Raw genomic sequence first — 16671 nt, 5'->3', positions numbered from 1 at the left:
ACATGTGTTTTACATTTTTGTATGTTACAGATAGGTAGCCGTGTTGGTCTGCCATAGTCAAAACAAAAAAAATTCCTTCCAGTAGCACCTTAAAGACCAACTAAGTTAGTTCTTGGTATGAGCTTTCGTGTGCATGCACACTTCTTCAGATACTTCTTCAGATACCTGAAGAAGTGTGCATGCACATGAAAGCTCATACCAAGAACTAACTTAGTTGGTCTTTAAGGTGCTACTGGAAATAATTTTTTTTTATTTTTGTATGTGTTTGCTTGGTACATTTATGAACATCTAATATATATACTGTATTAAAAAATGTGTTACTGTTATAAGAATTTTAAGGTCTCATTCATATATATATGAGATATAGATGAATGAGACCTTAAAATTCTTATAACAGTAACATAATGACCAATATGTTTTAATGGGGACCCATCTTCACGAATTCTCCTTCCCTCTCTCTCAATTAAACCAAAAACCCCCATTTTGATTCTGCAATGCACAATATTCCGCCCGGAGGCGCCGCGGCCGAGCTCCCTCTTGTGGCCAAACAGCGAATTGCTCTCCCTCCCACCCCCGGCGTCTCCGGGCTCGTCTTCTCCCGCCGCGCCTGCGCAGGGAGAGCGGCGGACGAGGGAGGGGAACCACAGAGAAAGGATGCCTAGAGGGGCTAAGCATAGAGCAGGGATCGGAAGGCGGCTTCTGACGGCAGCGGCCGGAAGCGGAAGGGCCCTTCCGGAAATGATGTAGGAAGCAGCTGGTAGGAGGTCTGTTGTTGTGGGGGGGAAGGGTGGGGGGAGTCGCCTGGGATGCGGGGGGAGGGGATGCCGGGGGGGAGGGGACCCCAAAGAGATGCGAGGGGGAGGGGAGTCTGTATGGATGGGGGGGAGGGGGGCCAATTTGGGGAATAGGGGGGCTGAGAACCAGAACAAACCAGTCAAAAGGCCCAAGAGGGGAGCTGGGAAGGGGGGGGGGGAGAAATGGGGAGAGTATCTCTATGGGGGGGGCAGGAGGCAGATTTGGCTGGTTTGTTATTTATTATTATTTATTTCCTAACATTTATGCACCACCCCATCACCCCATTGCAGAAAACCAGCAAAAATAAGATAAAACTGACAATGGGACCCACGGAGGGGAGAGTGGGAAGTCTGGAGATTCAGAGAAATCTCTAAATGTGGATATGTATTTTTTAATTTTTCTAATTTTACACTTGTAAAATCAAATAAAAATTATTATTTTTTAAAAGACAAAACTGCAAAATAGAGGGGGAACCCACAACCCTACATTTAAAAACACACCGTTGTGAAAATACTCAAGCAGATGGCAATGGCCTTGATTTCCTAAGCAGCTGGGTGATGCTTATCTAAGCAGGGAATTTTTTTAGCAGATGGCACCTGCCTGGGCCCAAGGGGCAGGGAGCTCCAAAGTGCCAGTGCTGCCACATTAAGCGACCAGGTTCTTGCCACATAAGACCTGTTCCGCAGGGCCAGTTCTGCCACTTGAAGAAGGCCAGTGGGCACCAGTAGACACACAATCTGCTAGGTAAATTGGTCCCGAGTTGTTAAGGGCCTTATATGCTCATAGTAGCACCTTGAACTGGGCCCAGCAGCAAATTATCAGCTGGTGCACATCTCTGAGCAGAGGTGTTACATGCTGACAAGGCCTCACAAGGTTTGAAGCAGAAGGGAGAGGGGGTTTCCCCCTACAAATTCCCAAGTTATTTGGCAACAAGCAGTGTCCGAACTCCCATTGTTCTAGGTGCATTTTGCGACAGTGAATTTCATTAGCGCCAGCAGTTTTTGAGCTCTGTGCGCAGTAGGGCGCCTAAGATTTGAGATTAAGACTGCAGAGTGGGAGGAAAGGAGGACCCCAGCGACTCTGAAGACTGGAGAAGAGACCCTCTTAAGAATATTAGGGGGTGGGCAGAGGAAGGACTAGTCCATGTGAAAAATGAACATAAGATTTTAGCTGCAGTTCATTCATTTTCAGCTTTGTATTCTTGCCATAAAAAAGTGGGACATTCCATTGTTGCTCCCATAACCATGGTTTAAGGTGGCATTTAGCTCCTGGCTTCCATATCTCAGTTTCTAACACTGACAACAAGAAATTGTACAGATTGCTGCCTGAGTTTGCTTCTCCCCCCTTCAATCCTCATCCCTTTCTCCTCTCATGTGTCTCTCTTTCTCGAAGATTGCAAGCTTGCAGGAGCAGGCACTGTCTTGTTCTCACTGACTGTCACCAGGGATTTGAACCCTGGTTTCCAAGTTTCTAGTCCAATCACCACACCATGCTGTCTCTCTTTTTCGTCATAGCCGCTTCTTCTCCTACCGTTCTAGAGCATCCTTTGCCTAAACCTGTCCCTCTTTCCCTTGGTCTTGCAGGGCGCTTGGCAGTGACAGGATGCCACGATGGACGGTGGGGTTCTCCCTGACAGCATCCTTTTTGAGATATTCCTGTACTTGGACTACTCGGACGTCCTCTCAGCGGGGCTCGTGTGCCGGCAGTGGCATGCCGTGGCTCAGGACGAAGTGCTCTGGAAGGACCTTTTCTACAGATACTATCCAGTAGCCCGGGACGTCCCACGACACCCAGGTATGTCCTCCCTTGTAGAGCAAGCAGCCTCAAAACTGGAAAAGAGTAATTGCTGTTCCCCTAATCTGTTGCCCCGTTCTGGGGTCAGCTCGGTTTGGAGGTGAGGCTTTTAGCTGAGGAATGAGGAAAATTGGAAACAGACTGGAGAGTGAATCTCGCACTCAAGGCAGAGAGAGGAAGCAAGGAATAACACTTGTAGATCTTCAGCTGGGATAGCTCAGCCTGTAGAGCAGACGACTCTTAATCTCAGGCTTGTGGGTTTGAGCCCCACGTTGGGCAAAATATTCCTGCATCGCAGGGGGTTGGACTAGATGACCCTTGGGATCCCTTCCAACTCTACCATTCTGTGATAATCGCAGCAGAAAGAGAGGCCAGCTGGGATAATGCAGGATAGTAGAAATGCTGCCTGAGTCTAGGTCTCTGTGTATTTATTGATTTCATTTATTTGTTTAGAGCAGGGGTCAGCAACCTTTTCCAGCCGTGGGCTGGTCCACAATCCCGCAGACCATGTGGTGGGCCGGACTATTATTTTGAAGGGGAAAAAATGAACGAATTCCTGTGCTCCACAAACAACTCAGAGATGCATTTCAAATAAAAGCACACATTCTACTCATGTAAAAACACCAGGCAGGCCCCACAAATAACCCAGAGATGCATTTTAAATAAAAGGACACATTCTACTCATGTAAAAACACGCTGATTCCTGGACCGTCCGCGGTCCGGATTGAGAAGGCGATCGGGCCGCATCCAGCCCACGGGCCTTAGGTTGCCTATCCTTGGTTTAGAGCATGTGTGCTGGGCACTCCTGCTGAAAAGGCTCCTAGAGCAGCATATATACAAGCAAAACAAGACAGTCCCTGCCCCTGCAGCCTTACAATCCACAAAACAAAACAAGACCATGGCACACAAGGAAAGAGGGAGGAGAGGAAGAAGGAAAATCAAAACCTGGACACCAGTTTCTGAACAGTTGCTCCTGTGATGGCCAAAGGCTGGCCCATTTCCGGGGCTGGTGGTGCCTGAGGGAGAGGCAGCCTGATGCAATGGCTGCCCCTTGAGGAAAAGGAGGCTTGATGGAGGTGGTCTGGTAATCCCTTCAGATTTTCAGCGAGGGGTGGTGGGTCCTCTTCCTCTGCAGCTGCCACTTCCTGGTATGGTGAGTTCCAGCGGCTGTCCGACACCATCCCCTGCGTGGAAGTTCAGACGTTGGCAGAGCACAGCGACCAAGTCCTCCACCTCAGCTTCTCCCACAATGGCTACCTGCTGGCCTCCTGCTCCAAGGATTGTACCGTTAAGGTGAAGCAGGGCAGAGGGGGAACGAATCCTAACTGTAACACAGTGTGTTTCAAGCAGTTGAAGCTTTGCTCCATAATCCTCACAGCAACCCTGGAAGGTAGGTTGCTTGTTTTGATCCCTGCATCGGTGACGGGAATTGAGAGCAGAGAGACCCAGCTTGAGAGCCCCGCCTCAGCCCTGAAGAGAACAGGGTGATTTGGGCCCAGTCATCCTTTCTGCTTCACCTACCTTGCAGGGTTGTTGTGAGGATGGCATAAGCAGGCGAGGGAGCCTCATGTGTGCTGCCGAAACCTTCCTGGAGGAAAGGCGGGTATTGCCGTGGGTTGGGCTGGATGACCCTCAGGGTCCCTTCCAGCACTAGGGTTCTGTGAAAGGGCGGGGGAGCATTCTAAGGCAGGGCTGTGTGTCCTGTACTTTAAATACACACATAACCTCTCAGGGTCATGAATTTGAGTCCCATGTTGGGCAGAAGATTCCTGCATTCCTGCAACTCTTCCAATGATTTCCCATAGAAACACTAAATTCTCCAACTCAAGACCAACATTCATGGTCTATTTTATACAGTCAAACCTCGGTTGCCGGACATAATCCATTCCGGAAGACCGTTCGACTTCCAAAACTTCTGACAACCAAGGTGTGGCTTCCCTTTGGTTGCAAGAGCGTCTTGCACTCAAACAGAAGCCACATCGGACATTCGAGTTCCGAAAAATGTTTGAAAACCAGAGCGTTTACTTTTGGGTTTTCGGCATTCAGGAGCCAAAGCGTTCAAAAACTGAGCCGTTCAAGAACCGAGGTTTGACTGTATTGCATTATTTCTGGAGTGGGTGTTGCTGATCATGAGAGGGACAAAAATCTAAACCAGGGTTTCCCAAACTTGGGTCTCCAGCTGTTGTCGTCATCCCTGACAACTGGTCCTGCTCTTTGGGATGATAGGAGTTGTAGTCCCACAGCAGCTAGAGACCCAAGTGAAATTGTCTATCAGCGGGAAGCTGCGCTGGGACACAGTGGAGCATTTCAGAGGAGAGACAAGCAGAAGATTGGGCCCTCGGCTCCGCAGAGGACATCGCCCGTCCTCTTCCAAGTGTGTCTCCCCGGCGATAGGGGCTAGTAACTTAGAGCTGCCCTTTTGCTGCCCAGCCATCTTGATGGGCCTCTCTTTCCTATTTTCTCTTGGCAGATCTGGAACAATGGCCTGCCTCTCTCCCTGCTCCACAGCACCAGCATGAAGAAGTACAACTGGAAGTACACCCAGTTCTCCCAGTTCAACGCAGACGATTCCCTCCTCCTTGTCTCTGGGGTCTTCGTGGGGCCCCGGACTACTTCCTCAGGCGAGATCGCTGTCATCGATCTGGGTAAAAAGCAACGGGCTTTGCTGTTCCTCCCTTGTCACCCCACAAAGCTTAAGAATGAGCTTCCTGGAAGCTGCCGTCCTTTAGCAAAGTCTGCTGGTGTCAAGGACTGGCTGGATGAGGAGGAACAGAGGGAAGCACCTGCCAGAGAACCCCCTAGGGAAGCCACAGAAGGGGGAGGCTTGGAGCTTGGGGAGTGGGGTGGTGGACTGGTCAGAGGGAGAAGGAAAGGTTTGGTGCTGAAGAGGCAACAGGCTTTTGCAAGCAAGAGGAGCCATGTGCAGAAAGCAGTTCAGTCTCTGCAGAGGAAGCAAAGGCAGAGGGGAGAGGCGTCAGAAGCTGCACAGGAACTGGCCGCTCTACCTGTGCTAAGGTCCCCTCCCCACTGGACTCCAGGGTCTTGCAAGTAGCAGACGAAATAGCAGAAGAAATTATTTTATTTTATATATATATATATATATATATATATATATATATATATATATATATATATATTAATATATATATATATATATATATATATATTATATATATTATTTATATAATTACACACACACACACACACACACTCTGGGCGGCTTCCAACAAAGACCAAAAATACACTAAAATGTCACACATTAAAAACTTCCCTGAACAGGGCTGCCTTCAGATGTCTTCTGACTGTCAAGTAGTTGTTTATCTCTTTGACATCTGATGGGAGGGCGTTCCACAGGGTGGGCGCCACCACCAAGAAGGCCCTCCGCCTGGTTCCCTGTCGCACAGATTCCCCACCCCACCCCTGGCATAGTTTTAAGGCTGCTTGCGAAACATCTATCTGTGGAGGAAGAGACTTAGAGCGAAGTAGAAAGCAACCGGCAACAGTTTGATAGGGGTCAGTCCTACCTCACAGGGTTGTTGTGAGGATGAAATGGGGAGGGGGAGAACCACGAGGCCACCTTGAGATCCTTGGAAGATAAAAGGCAGTTTTTAAATGCCATAAATAAATAATAATAATAAAACGAAATCCATCTTAGGTTCTCTGCGTTTTCTCCTTCCAGAAAACTTTGCCCTCCTGTCCCGGGTTCGCAACAAGCCCTACGACGTGTTTGGCTGCTGGCTGAACGAGACCCACCTGATCTCTGGGAACCTGCACCGTATGGGGAACTACACCTCCTGCTCCGTGCTGTGGCTGAACAACGCCTTCCAGGTGGGCGAGGGGGGGCCTGCCCGCTAGGGCTGGGCGAGATATTTGAAAACAAAGTCCATATCGTGATATCGGTTTCATAATTTCTGACCTGGCAATATATATTGCCAGTCATGGTCTGTGTGTGTGTGTCCCCTATGCAAAAATCACAATGTGGGGGAAACTGTGAATCCACCCAATGCCTCTCTGGAGCTCCATCCTTATTTCAGGCGTTGTGATATATCAGTATATTGAAATGTTTAGCTGGTGATGCATCACTATGTAGAAAACCAAATATTGCCCTGCCGTACTGCCCGGGTGCCGGGGGCTGTTGGCTTTTGCAGGGAAAAGGAACCAGCTACCTCACCACCCCTCTGTAGTGAGAATCCGAGTGCATGCTTTGATAGGCAGCAGAGAAATGCAAAAAACGAGTGCGGGAAAGGACATTGTTGAGGGGATCTGCTTGCTCTGGCAATATGAAGTGTGTTTGGGCAGGTAAAACTCAGCCTTGAGCAGGCCTGGTGGAGAGGAGGAACCCAGCTCTGAGAGCACGACTTAATTTATGTGTGTGTGTAAAGCTAAGGCGAGGGGCTGCCTGCATAGAAGCCTGTGTGGTTTACAGGTGTGTTGGGCTCCCCTTCCGTGGTTTCCCCCGTGACCAAGTAAAGCTGCCTTAAATGTCACAGCAGAAGGAGACCCACAGCACCTCCCTCCTCTTGGGCTTGCAGGGCGTCGAGTCCGAGAACATGAACGTGGTGAAGAGGCTGTTCAAGATCCAGAACCTGAACGCCAGCAAGATCCGGATGGTTACCGTGGCTGACTGCAGCCGCTACGACCCTTCTGACCTCCTCCTGAACCATGGGGAGCACTTGGAGGGCGGGACCAGGAGCCCCTGCCAGGCCCCCAACCTCTGCAGCGACAGCGAGGAGGAGGAAGAGCAGGCGGAGGAGCAGCAGCAAGCCAAGCAGAAGGCAGCGCCAGAACCGGGCTCCTCGGGGGCAGAGAGCCAGGCGGGCGCTGGCAGTGGGCTGGGCCGCTTCCTGACGGACATCATGGAGGGGCGAGTCCGGCCGGTCATGACGGAGCTACAGATGGAAGCCAAAGTCGCCCAGCTCCTGGCACAGAACAGGACGAAGCCCCCCGAGCCCAACCTGCTGTCCACGGAGGGGAGCACTAAGAAATACTTGATCTTCACCACCGGCTGCCTCGCCTTCTCCCCACACCAGATTGGTAAGGGGGGGTATTTGTGTGGGGCTCAGGCAGCCCTGTTTAGGGAAGCTTTTAATGTTTGATGCATTACTGTATTTTAATATTGTGTTGGAAGCTGCCCAGAGTGGCTGGGGAAACCCAGCCAGATGGGCAGGGTATAAATAATAAATTATTATTATAGTATTATTATATTATTATTGGGTGGTGTGAAAAACAGCCTCTCTCCTACATTGGTTCCCAGCATGTTTCCGAGCACAATTCAAAGTGTTGGTGCTGACCTTGGAAACCCTAAACGGCCTCGGCCCAAGATACCTGAAGGAGTGTCTCCACCCCCATCGTTTGGCCCAGACACTGAGGTTCAGCTCCGAGGGCCTTCTGGCGGTTCCCTCGCTGCGAGAAGTGAGGTTACAGGGAACCAGGCAGAGGGCCTTCTCGGTGGTGGCACCCGCCCTGTGGAACGCCCTCCCATCAGAGGTCAAGGAAATAAACAACTATATGACATTTAGAAGACATTTGAAGGCAGCCCTGTTTAGGGAAGGTTTTAATGTTTGGTATTTAATCGTGTTTTTAATATTCTGTTGGGAGCCATCCAGGGTGGCTGGGGAAACCCAGCCAGATGGGCAGGGTATAAATAATAAATTATCATTATTAAATTATTATATTATAATTAGTTTCTGGGGAGAAAAAGGGAAGGTGGTTGTCATTTTCATACTCCCGGTTTTCTGAAAGCAGGACCTTCTGGTCTGACCCCAGACACTGAAGACTGCCAGAGACACACTGGTGTAAAAAATGGAGACCCTGGTGTCAGTTTTTTATTTTGATAATATTTCCATAGAATCATAGAGTTGGACGGGACCCTGAGGGTCATCCAGTCCTCCCCCCCCCCCCCCCCCGCAATGCAGGAATCTCAGCTGAAGCATCCATGGCAGATGGCCACCCAACCTCTGCTTAAAAGCCTCCAAGGAAGGAGAGGCCACAACCTTATGAGGGAGACCGTTCCACGGTTGAGCATCTCTTGGCCTCAGAAAGTTGTTCCTGATCTTCTTGCCTCTTCCCCCACCCTCTGTGCTCCCCCAGGGATTAAGCAGATCTCGCCTCACCAGATGACGACCGCAGGCCCCGTCCTTGGAGAGGAGAGAAACTCGGACAAGTTCTTTGATTCACTCGACCACGTCATCGATTTCCATGGGCATATTATCGGCATGGGCCTCTCCCCTGACCACAGGTAAGGAGGTGGGCCGGGGGGGGGGGCTGCCGACCATATGGAAGGAGGAGGAGGAAGGGGGAAATCTCATCTGAAGGGTAGGAGGCAGCAGGGTTCTTTTGCAGGCAGGAATTCCCAAGGTGTCTTCCCCGGAAGCTCCAGGTAAAGGAGGTTTGGTTTCCAGGGATGAGAAAGCCCCTTTGCCTGAGGCTGTGGGGTGGAGATGGACCCTTAGCTCTTGCAGAAGACCCCCCTCCCCCCATTTGTCTCCAGAAGGCCCAGGCAAGTTCGGTCCCCAGTGGTATCTGGGAAAGACCCTGCCTTGTTTCACACCCTGGAAATTGTATTGAATTGAATTTTATTATTATGGTCACAGACCAGTTCCGGCTCACAATATCAGGAAAATCATAAAACACAAGAGGAATACATTGAATTGCAATTGGGCATAACAGAGACAATTCAGATATAGTGGCAATTAAAAATATATATGAAATCTTGATCACTAAAATATAACCTAAAATTGTCATTTAAAACCTTAATCATTTTGGTAGTACAGCTTGTTCCCTAAGTTTTATTGCAGACGCACAGAATTTGGCCACCCTTAGCATGATCTCTAGATCTTTGTCCTCCACCAGGAGTTTTAGACAGACACCCTGGAGAATGTGGTCTTTGGAAGTTTAAAGGGGGAAATCCACTCACCCTTTAAATGGTTGGGAGATTCAGGACAGATCAAAGGAAGTCCTTCTTCACACAGCGCCTAGTGAACCTGTGGAACTCCCTCCCACTGGAAGCAGGGTTACCCACCGGCCTGGTTGGCTTCAGGAGAGGATTAGGCAAATTTGTGGAAGGGGAGAGGGCTGTCAGTGGCTCTCCTCTGTTGGAAGCAGCCGTGCTTCTGAAGACCAGTTCCTGGAAACCCCAGGAGGGGAGAGGGCTGGTCTTGCGCTCGGATCCTGCTCACGGGTTTCCCTCTGGGCCATCTGGTTGGCCACTGTGAGAACAGGATGCTGGACAAGGTTGGGCCCCCTTTGGCCTGATCCTGCGGGCTCTCCCTACATTCTTAGTCATGGAAGGCGATCTACTGGGGAGCAGCTTGCCAGAAAAGACAGCCCAGTCTCCAAGGGGAGGCGGCCTCCATGTCTCAAGTGCAGAAGCCTCTTCAGAGTGACAAGAACTTTGAGGAGCCCCCCCCCCCCCGTCGCCGCCTGTGCTGGCCACAGTCCTGAGCTTTAGCTATTCTTGACTGAATGGATGAAGCTGCCTTATCTCGGGGGTCCATCTAGCCTAGTATCGCCTGCCCCAATTGGCAGCAGCACCTCTTCAGGATTGGGGGCAGAGAAAGGTCGTCTTCCCCCCTTAACTGCTCCCTTTCCTGGGTCATGCGGAGGCAAGCGGGGTGGGGGGAGCCCCATTGAACCACCCTCTTCCAGCGTGGTGTAGTGGTTAAGAGCGGTAGTCTCGTAATCTGGGGAACCGGGTTCGCGTCTCTTCTCCTCCACCTGCAGCTGCTGGGTGACCTTGGGCCAGTCCCACTTCTCTGAAGTCTCTCAGCCCCACTCACCTCACAGAGTGTTTGTTGTGGGGGAGGAAGGGAAAGGAGAATGTCAGCCGCTTTGAGACTCCTGAAGGGGAGTGAAAGGCGGGATATCAAATCCAAACTCCTCCTCCTCCTCCTCTTCCTCTTCTTCTTCCTCCTCCTCCCTGCCTCGCCTGCAGGTACTTGTACGTGAACAGCCGGGCCTGGCCCCAGGACTCTGTCATTTCCGACCCTTTGCACCCGCCCCCCATCTCTGAGGAGATTGACCTCCACGTGGTGGACCTCAAGACCATGACGGAGGCCCAGGGACCCTTGCGAGGCCACCGGGCGCACACTCCCAGCAACGACTTCTTCTTCATATTCTTGGATGTCAGCAGAGACTTTGTGGCCAGGTGAGCTGCAGGAGGAGCTGGTCAGAGTCCTTCAGTCTGTGGGGTGGAGTGGGGGTCCAAACAGCACTTCCCTGCTGTTTCAGTCTTTCGCTCTGCCGCCCTCCCCTCCACCTGAATGCCCTTCCTCACCGCACTGGCCTGCAGGCCGTTGCCAGAACTAGCAGTGGGGAAGTCCAGTCTGGCATCTGAGCCCCCGGCCTGGCGGACCCGCTTTGCTGAAGGTGACTGGCCTTTGGGCTGACCCTCAATGCATCTCTCTCAGTGCAGGCTGCGGCTACAGAGCTCGTTGAAACAGCTTGTGTGGATGCCTTAAAGAAAGAAAGAATTGTTGGATTTAGTCCTCATAATCACAAGATTTTGAGGCTGAGAACATCAATAACTGAAAGGGCTGTCTCTTCTCTTCTCTTGAGCAAAGGAGGGGAGGAGCTTCCTGCAATCTGGGACAGATACTTGTATAAATTAATTCAGGATATTGATTGATTGATTGATTGCCGTCCCTTCACCGCAAGATCCCTGAGCAGGGTACTGCATTATACTGGAGTAGGAAAATAATGCCAAGATATTTCACCTCTGGCAACCAATGCCCCACTTTTGTTTTAGATAGTACAGTGGTACCTCGCAAGACGAATGCCTCGCAAGACAAAAAACTCGCTAGACGAAAGGGTTTTTTGTTTTTTGAGCTGCTTCGCAAGACGATTTTCCCTATGTGCTTGCTTCACAAGACGGAAACGTCTTGCAAGTTTGTTTCCTTTTTCTTAACACCGTTAATACAGTTGCGACTTGACTTCGAGGAGCAACTCATAGAACGCGGTGTGGTAGCCTTTCTTGAGGTTTTTAAAGCTTTTTGAGGTTATTGAAGCTTTTCCAAAACTTTCCCGACACCGTGCTTCGCAAGACGAAAAAAATTGCAAGACGACAAAACTCGCGAAACGAATTAATTTCGTCTTGTGAGGCACCACTGTACAGCATATGAGTAGACAAGTCTAAAAAGCCCAGGACACAAATTTTCACAGTCCTCTAGCAGTCGTGCAGTCGTACCTTGGTTGACGAATATCTTGCGAGTCGAACATTTTGGCTCCTGAATGCAGCAAACCTGGAAGTGAGTGTTTTGGTTTGCGAACTATTTTTGGAAGTTGAACAGACTTCCCGAACAGATTCCGTTTGGCTTCCAAGGTACGACTGTATTTAGCATTAACTATGGAAGTGTATACTTCATTCTGAACAAACAAAGCTTCCTGATTTATATTTTGCTCTCGGAGTCTTCGTTTGGTCAGAATCGAGTATATAATTGCAGAATTGATGTTAAATACTTTACTTCTGGTCAGTGAGCCTACATAGCTGCTGGAAGGCTGTGAAATATTATGTCCCAGGCTTTTTAGACTCACCTAAAAATGTACTATCTGAAACCCAAGGAGTGCATTGGTTACCAGATGTGAAAAATATGGGCATCATTTTCAGCTCTCCTACCCCACTATTAAAAACAATTTAAAAACACCTTGCAACCGTAAAAACAAGGTGGATCCTCGTTGCAAGCAAGATTTACCTGCCCCTGTAGTAAAAGGCCATTTGCCAGACCTGGTACCAGCCACTTACTAATAATACTGAGGACTAGAATCTTGATGTCTTCTGCAGCCGCTCAGCGGCAACAGCCCCTGCAACGGCCTCTGCGGCAGAAGGCAAGTTACGACCGTTCTCTCTCGTATCCCTCGCAGTGGGGCGGAGGATCACCACGGCTACGTCTGGGACCGGCACTACGGGATCTGCTTGGCCAAGCTGCAGCACAGCGACGTGGTCAACTCGGTGGCCTTCAGCCCCGTGGAACAGGAACTCTTGCTGACGGCCAGCGACGACGGGGCCATCAAAGTGTGGCGCTCCCCCCGCACCGTGAGGCTCCTTCAGGCTGAGAAGCCGCGGCCACAAAAGTTCTCCTTCCCTTGGGTCACAAACCGGAGGAGGTGAACCGAACTGTTGTGGCCCTGCAACCTGCAAGGTCACCGTGTCTGCTTGCTGTGGCTGGGATCCCTCGTGAAAAGCCCTGCCGTAGACAGACAGCGGGCCCAGTGGCCTGGGGTGAGATCAGAAGGGGGTTCTGGAGTTTTCAGGGTGGGGTTCGCTGGCTAAGAGGGGAAACCCGTTCGGCTGCAGTTGCCCTGGGCTCAAAATGGTTAGGGGTGCAGATTTTGACACCCGGGGCTGCCTCAGCACGGCTATGTGCTTCCACCACTGGGGTCCGTTCAAAATGGCTTCTTCATGAGAACCAGGAAGTGACCTCTCCAGACACCGGAACGACTCTTCTTTTCTTATCTCTGTGGCTGCAATCACCATTAGGCAGTTGAATGCACATGCGTACTCCGTTTGTTTCCATCACTCCCACCACTACCACCCTCTGCACAGCCCGGGCACTGGCAACCCACGCTATGGCACTGCTTTTCTCAGTTAAGGCAACTATGGCAGAGCCCTGGGGAAATCGCAAGAGGGCACAGTATTAACATGTCGTACCAGAAACCTCCAAGCCCCTCTCTCCTGCCACCCAAACGCTGATCTCCTTCTGTTTCCATGGGCAGGAACAGAAACGTTTCCACAGTGCTCCTGTTCTACAGCCGATCATGAAATAGTGCCCTGGCCGAGCCCCTCCCGCTCATCTCTAGGTAGATTGAAAAACACATTTAACTTATTATTTTCCCTTGGCACCTGGACCCTACGATCTGGCAGGCTTGTGTTTTAGCCAGGAATCGGTCTGTGGGGAAGCCTCGCATTCCAGAGAGTTCAGGGTCTCTGTCTCTGCCCAGTAACATCCCTTTGGCTGTTTCTGGGCTGAGCCGCCACCTGCTCCTCGTTCCTTCCTGGTTGCAGAGCTTCTGCAACCAGGGCAGCGCTCACCCTGGTTTGAGCACTCTGGTTGCAGAAGCTCTATGCTTTTGTCCAGAGCACTCCCAAACACCTACTTTGCCTTTCCATGGAGGCCAGGAGGGAAAGAGAGAGTTGCCGAGCGGGAGGAGGGGGCAAGCACAGTGCCAAATGGGGAGGGAATCTGAGGATTAGATTTTCCTTTTTCCTAGCTGCCAAGTCCCTACTTGCTAGTTCGGATGTATCTCTGGGTGCCTCTTCTGGCTTCCTTTCACCACTTGAAAGCTTGCGTGGAAATAAAGCAGCCTCTCCACAGACCTCTCTCCTGGGTGTACCTTTTGGGCACTTCCCCGCTTCCTGCGGCATCCGTGGAAACGTGGGGCTTCTGTTTCCAAAGTTGTAGCAGGACAGGGCTGCCGAGCCATTAGCAGAGATCAGTGGAGCCATTTAAAAATAGATTCCAGAAGCCTGGGAGCTCGGAGGGCGGGGATGGCGGGTCAGGGCAGGGAAAGGAGCTATAAAGGAAGACTAGAAATAAAAGCTGGTTGGTTGGTTCTTGCAAGTCCTCCTGAAGAACAGGGCGGGAGAGAGGCTGGCAGATATTGGTCCAATACTGTATTAATTGCAGAGTCTGGCTCTCCTCCTAAGATGTGGCAAAGTCTTTTCCATGACGTTGCCAGAGGATGCACTTTGAAAAACCCACACGAAAGTTTTGCATGGATCAAAGAATCGGAAAACTGGCATAATTACAAGTAATGGCAGAGACTGTTCCCGCTGGATACTTGGATCCAGGTTTTGGTTTTTTTCTAGAGAAAGAGGTGGTGGAACTTGCTGAGCACCCGCCCAAAGTTGTTGAGCCCCAGACGCAGTGACTCCCCCCGGCACACGGCCCCAAGAGCTGGCGTAAGGCACCAAAGAGGTGCTGGAACTCGGTTCCGGTGAGTTCCAGCTGAAGAAAAAGCCCTGCTTAGAGCCATAGAATTGTCGAGTTGGAAGGAAGCCCAAGGCTCAGCTGGTCCTGCCATGCGGGAATTCCGTGAAGAATATTGAATGTGGGGTGCATGTGAAATATGAAAGAAGAACCTCAAAGCCCCATTCAGTTTTCTAAAAGAACAGTTTAAGCAGTTCCAAGAAGGGAAAGCATCAGCCCTCTCGGTCGCGGTCTGCTTCACGGGCGATCGAAGTCCCGGCAGGGGACATCAGGACCAGGGCCAAGATGGTGGAGTGGGAGCAGGAACAGGGGTCTAGGAGTCAGGAAGCCAAGAGTCCGAGGGTCAGGAAGCAAGGAGTCAAGAAGTCAAGGGTCCGAGGATCAAGAAGCAAAAACCAAACGCAGCAAGGCAGGGAGCGTGTTGCTGTGGCAAAGAGTCGAAGGGAAATGCTGACCTTATACCCCTTCCCGGCTCTTGCCACCAGGTGCAGCGAGTTACCAAGCGGCCTCACCTGTGCAGCCACACCTTGCCTCTCCAGAACAAACTTAGGAAGGCCCCAGTCCTGCAAAGACCTATTGGTCACAGGGCCTGGCTCCTGCACGCACACCTGACACTCCCTCTGCTTTGCAGCTAGTGCTGCAGCTGGGAGGTATAGATTGACTGCAGGTGCAGAGATCATAGAATTGTAAAGGGACCACAAGGGACCATCTAGTCCCTTGCACCAGCAGGTGCAAAGCTAGCGGGAGGGAGGGGTAGTTGCAGATGGCAAGAGGGCGGACAGGCCTCCTCTGACCCCCCCTCTCTCCTCCTGACCTCCTTGCCACAAAGAGCAGTCTCTCTCTTCCTGGAACCCAACGGGCTCTGAGCAGATGGAATTTTGGCTTTAGGTGTGATCTTTGAAACACAACCCCCTGTGTCAGTTGCGGGCCTAATGTAGAAATACATATCTAGCAGTAAGAGCTGATCATCCATGGGATGGAAAGTGGTGGACTCTCCATCCTTCCTTGGAGGTTGGATGGCCATCTGTCAGAGATGCTTGGATTGAGATTCCTGCATTGCAGGGGTTGGACCAAATGATCTTCAGGGTTTCTTCCAACTCAACAAATTCCATGATTCTTTCCCAAAAAGGGTGCATGTTCAGTTTTAAGTGTTCAGGGTGAGAGTGAATTTCGAGCAGCAAGTACGAGAGGCTGGCATTTCAAATATTTTGAGTGTGACTAAATGCAACCTATCAGCACTTAAGAATACAAAAAAACCCCACATGTTTTTTGAGCAAGTTCTGCTTGTCTTGATGGTAGTCTTTATGTGTGAATAAAAGAAGGAAATGGCAAAGTGGAAGTCTGAGATTGCAGCTTTCTGAGAATGCAGATGCACGTCAGAACCGAGGGCGATTGCAGCAGTTTTTGCATCCTGAAGTTTAAAGTTGTGGGATGACCTGTGAACCAGATTATATTGTTGACATGGCTTGTTTTCATATTATGGGAACACGTCTCAGGATTATGTTCCCCCTCTCCTTGAACAGTGATTAAAGGTAAACGTACCCCTGCCCGTATGGGCCAGTCTTGCCAGACTCTAGGGTTGTGCACCCATCTCACTGTAGAGGCCGGGAGCCAGCGCTGTCCGCAGACACTTTCAGGTCACGTGGCCAGCGTGACATCGCTGCTCTGGTGAGCCAGAGCAGCACACGGAAACGCTGTTTACCTTCCCGCTAGTAAGCGGTCCCTATTTATCTACTTGCACCCGGGGGTGCTTTCGAACTGCTAGGTTGGCAGGCGCTGGGACCGAGCAATGGGAGCGCACCCTGCCGTGGGGATTCAAACCGCCGACCATGCAATCGGCAAGTCCTAGGCGCTGAGGCTTTTACCCACAGCACCACCCGCGTCCCTCGAACAATGATTAAGTAGCCACAAAAGTCTTTACGTTAGGAAACTTTCCATTATCTGGAACGCACCAGAGGCTTTGATTCATTTGTTTAGGAGCACGTGCTGAGGTATAAACAATTTGCAAACCAGACTTGGTCCAAATGCTCCATCTCTTCTTCCAGACTCCAGAACCAGAACCAGAACCAGTTTCAATCCATGTGCAAACACTGAAGGTTTACGGCATCATTCTGTACTTTGGTGCTACGTTTGCAGTCCTTGATGCAGCCACCTTGGA

At 50.7% G+C, this 16671-nt stretch overlaps 1 protein-coding gene across 4 annotated transcripts; it reads left to right on the top strand.

Moving 5' to 3' along the window:
* The first annotated feature begins 610 nt into the window (after positions 1–610).
* Positions 611–15846, top strand: FBXW5 (F-box and WD repeat domain containing 5). 4 transcript variants are annotated; one of them, XM_028750357.2, is made up of 9 exons: positions 611–764; positions 2379–2589; positions 3725–3882; positions 5060–5234; positions 6269–6417; positions 7122–7623; positions 8680–8827; positions 10523–10735; positions 12448–15846. In XM_028750357.2, the coding sequence occupies exons 2-9, from the start codon at positions 2406–2408 to the stop codon at positions 12692–12694; spliced, it is 1776 nt and encodes a 591-aa protein (XP_028606190.2). In that variant the 5' UTR covers positions 611–764; positions 2379–2405; the 3' UTR covers positions 12695–15846. The 4 variants fall into 4 exon arrangements, with proteins under 4 accessions (XP_028606190.2, XP_028606191.2, XP_077772769.1 ...); XM_028750358.2 differs by having other exon boundaries at positions 626–757; XM_077916643.1 differs by having other exon boundaries at positions 721–743.
* The last annotated feature ends 825 nt before the right edge of the window (positions 15847–16671 follow it).

This window comes from Podarcis muralis, chromosome 12 (genome assembly GCF_964188315.1).
Source record: "Podarcis muralis chromosome 12, rPodMur119.hap1.1, whole genome shotgun sequence".
Taxonomy (NCBI): domain Eukaryota; kingdom Metazoa; phylum Chordata; class Lepidosauria; order Squamata; family Lacertidae; genus Podarcis; species Podarcis muralis.
The sequence above is the reverse complement of the archived record's forward strand: the minus strand, read 5'-3'. Positions and strand labels throughout refer to the sequence as shown.

Bases quoted from the DNA above. Each gene is read 5' to 3' on its own strand.
- FBXW5 (XM_028750357.2), top strand. From the start codon at position 2,406: ATGGACGGTGGGGTTCTCCCTGACAGCATCCTTTTTGAGATATTCCTG. The intron at 5,235-6,268 runs GTAAAAAGCAAC...TTCTCCTTCCAG, and splicing joins GATCGCTGTCATCGATCTGG to AAAACTTTGCCCTCCTGTCC. The intron at 10,736-12,447 runs GTGAGCTGCAGG...TATCCCTCGCAG, and splicing joins AGCAGAGACTTTGTGGCCAG to TGGGGCGGAGGATCACCACG.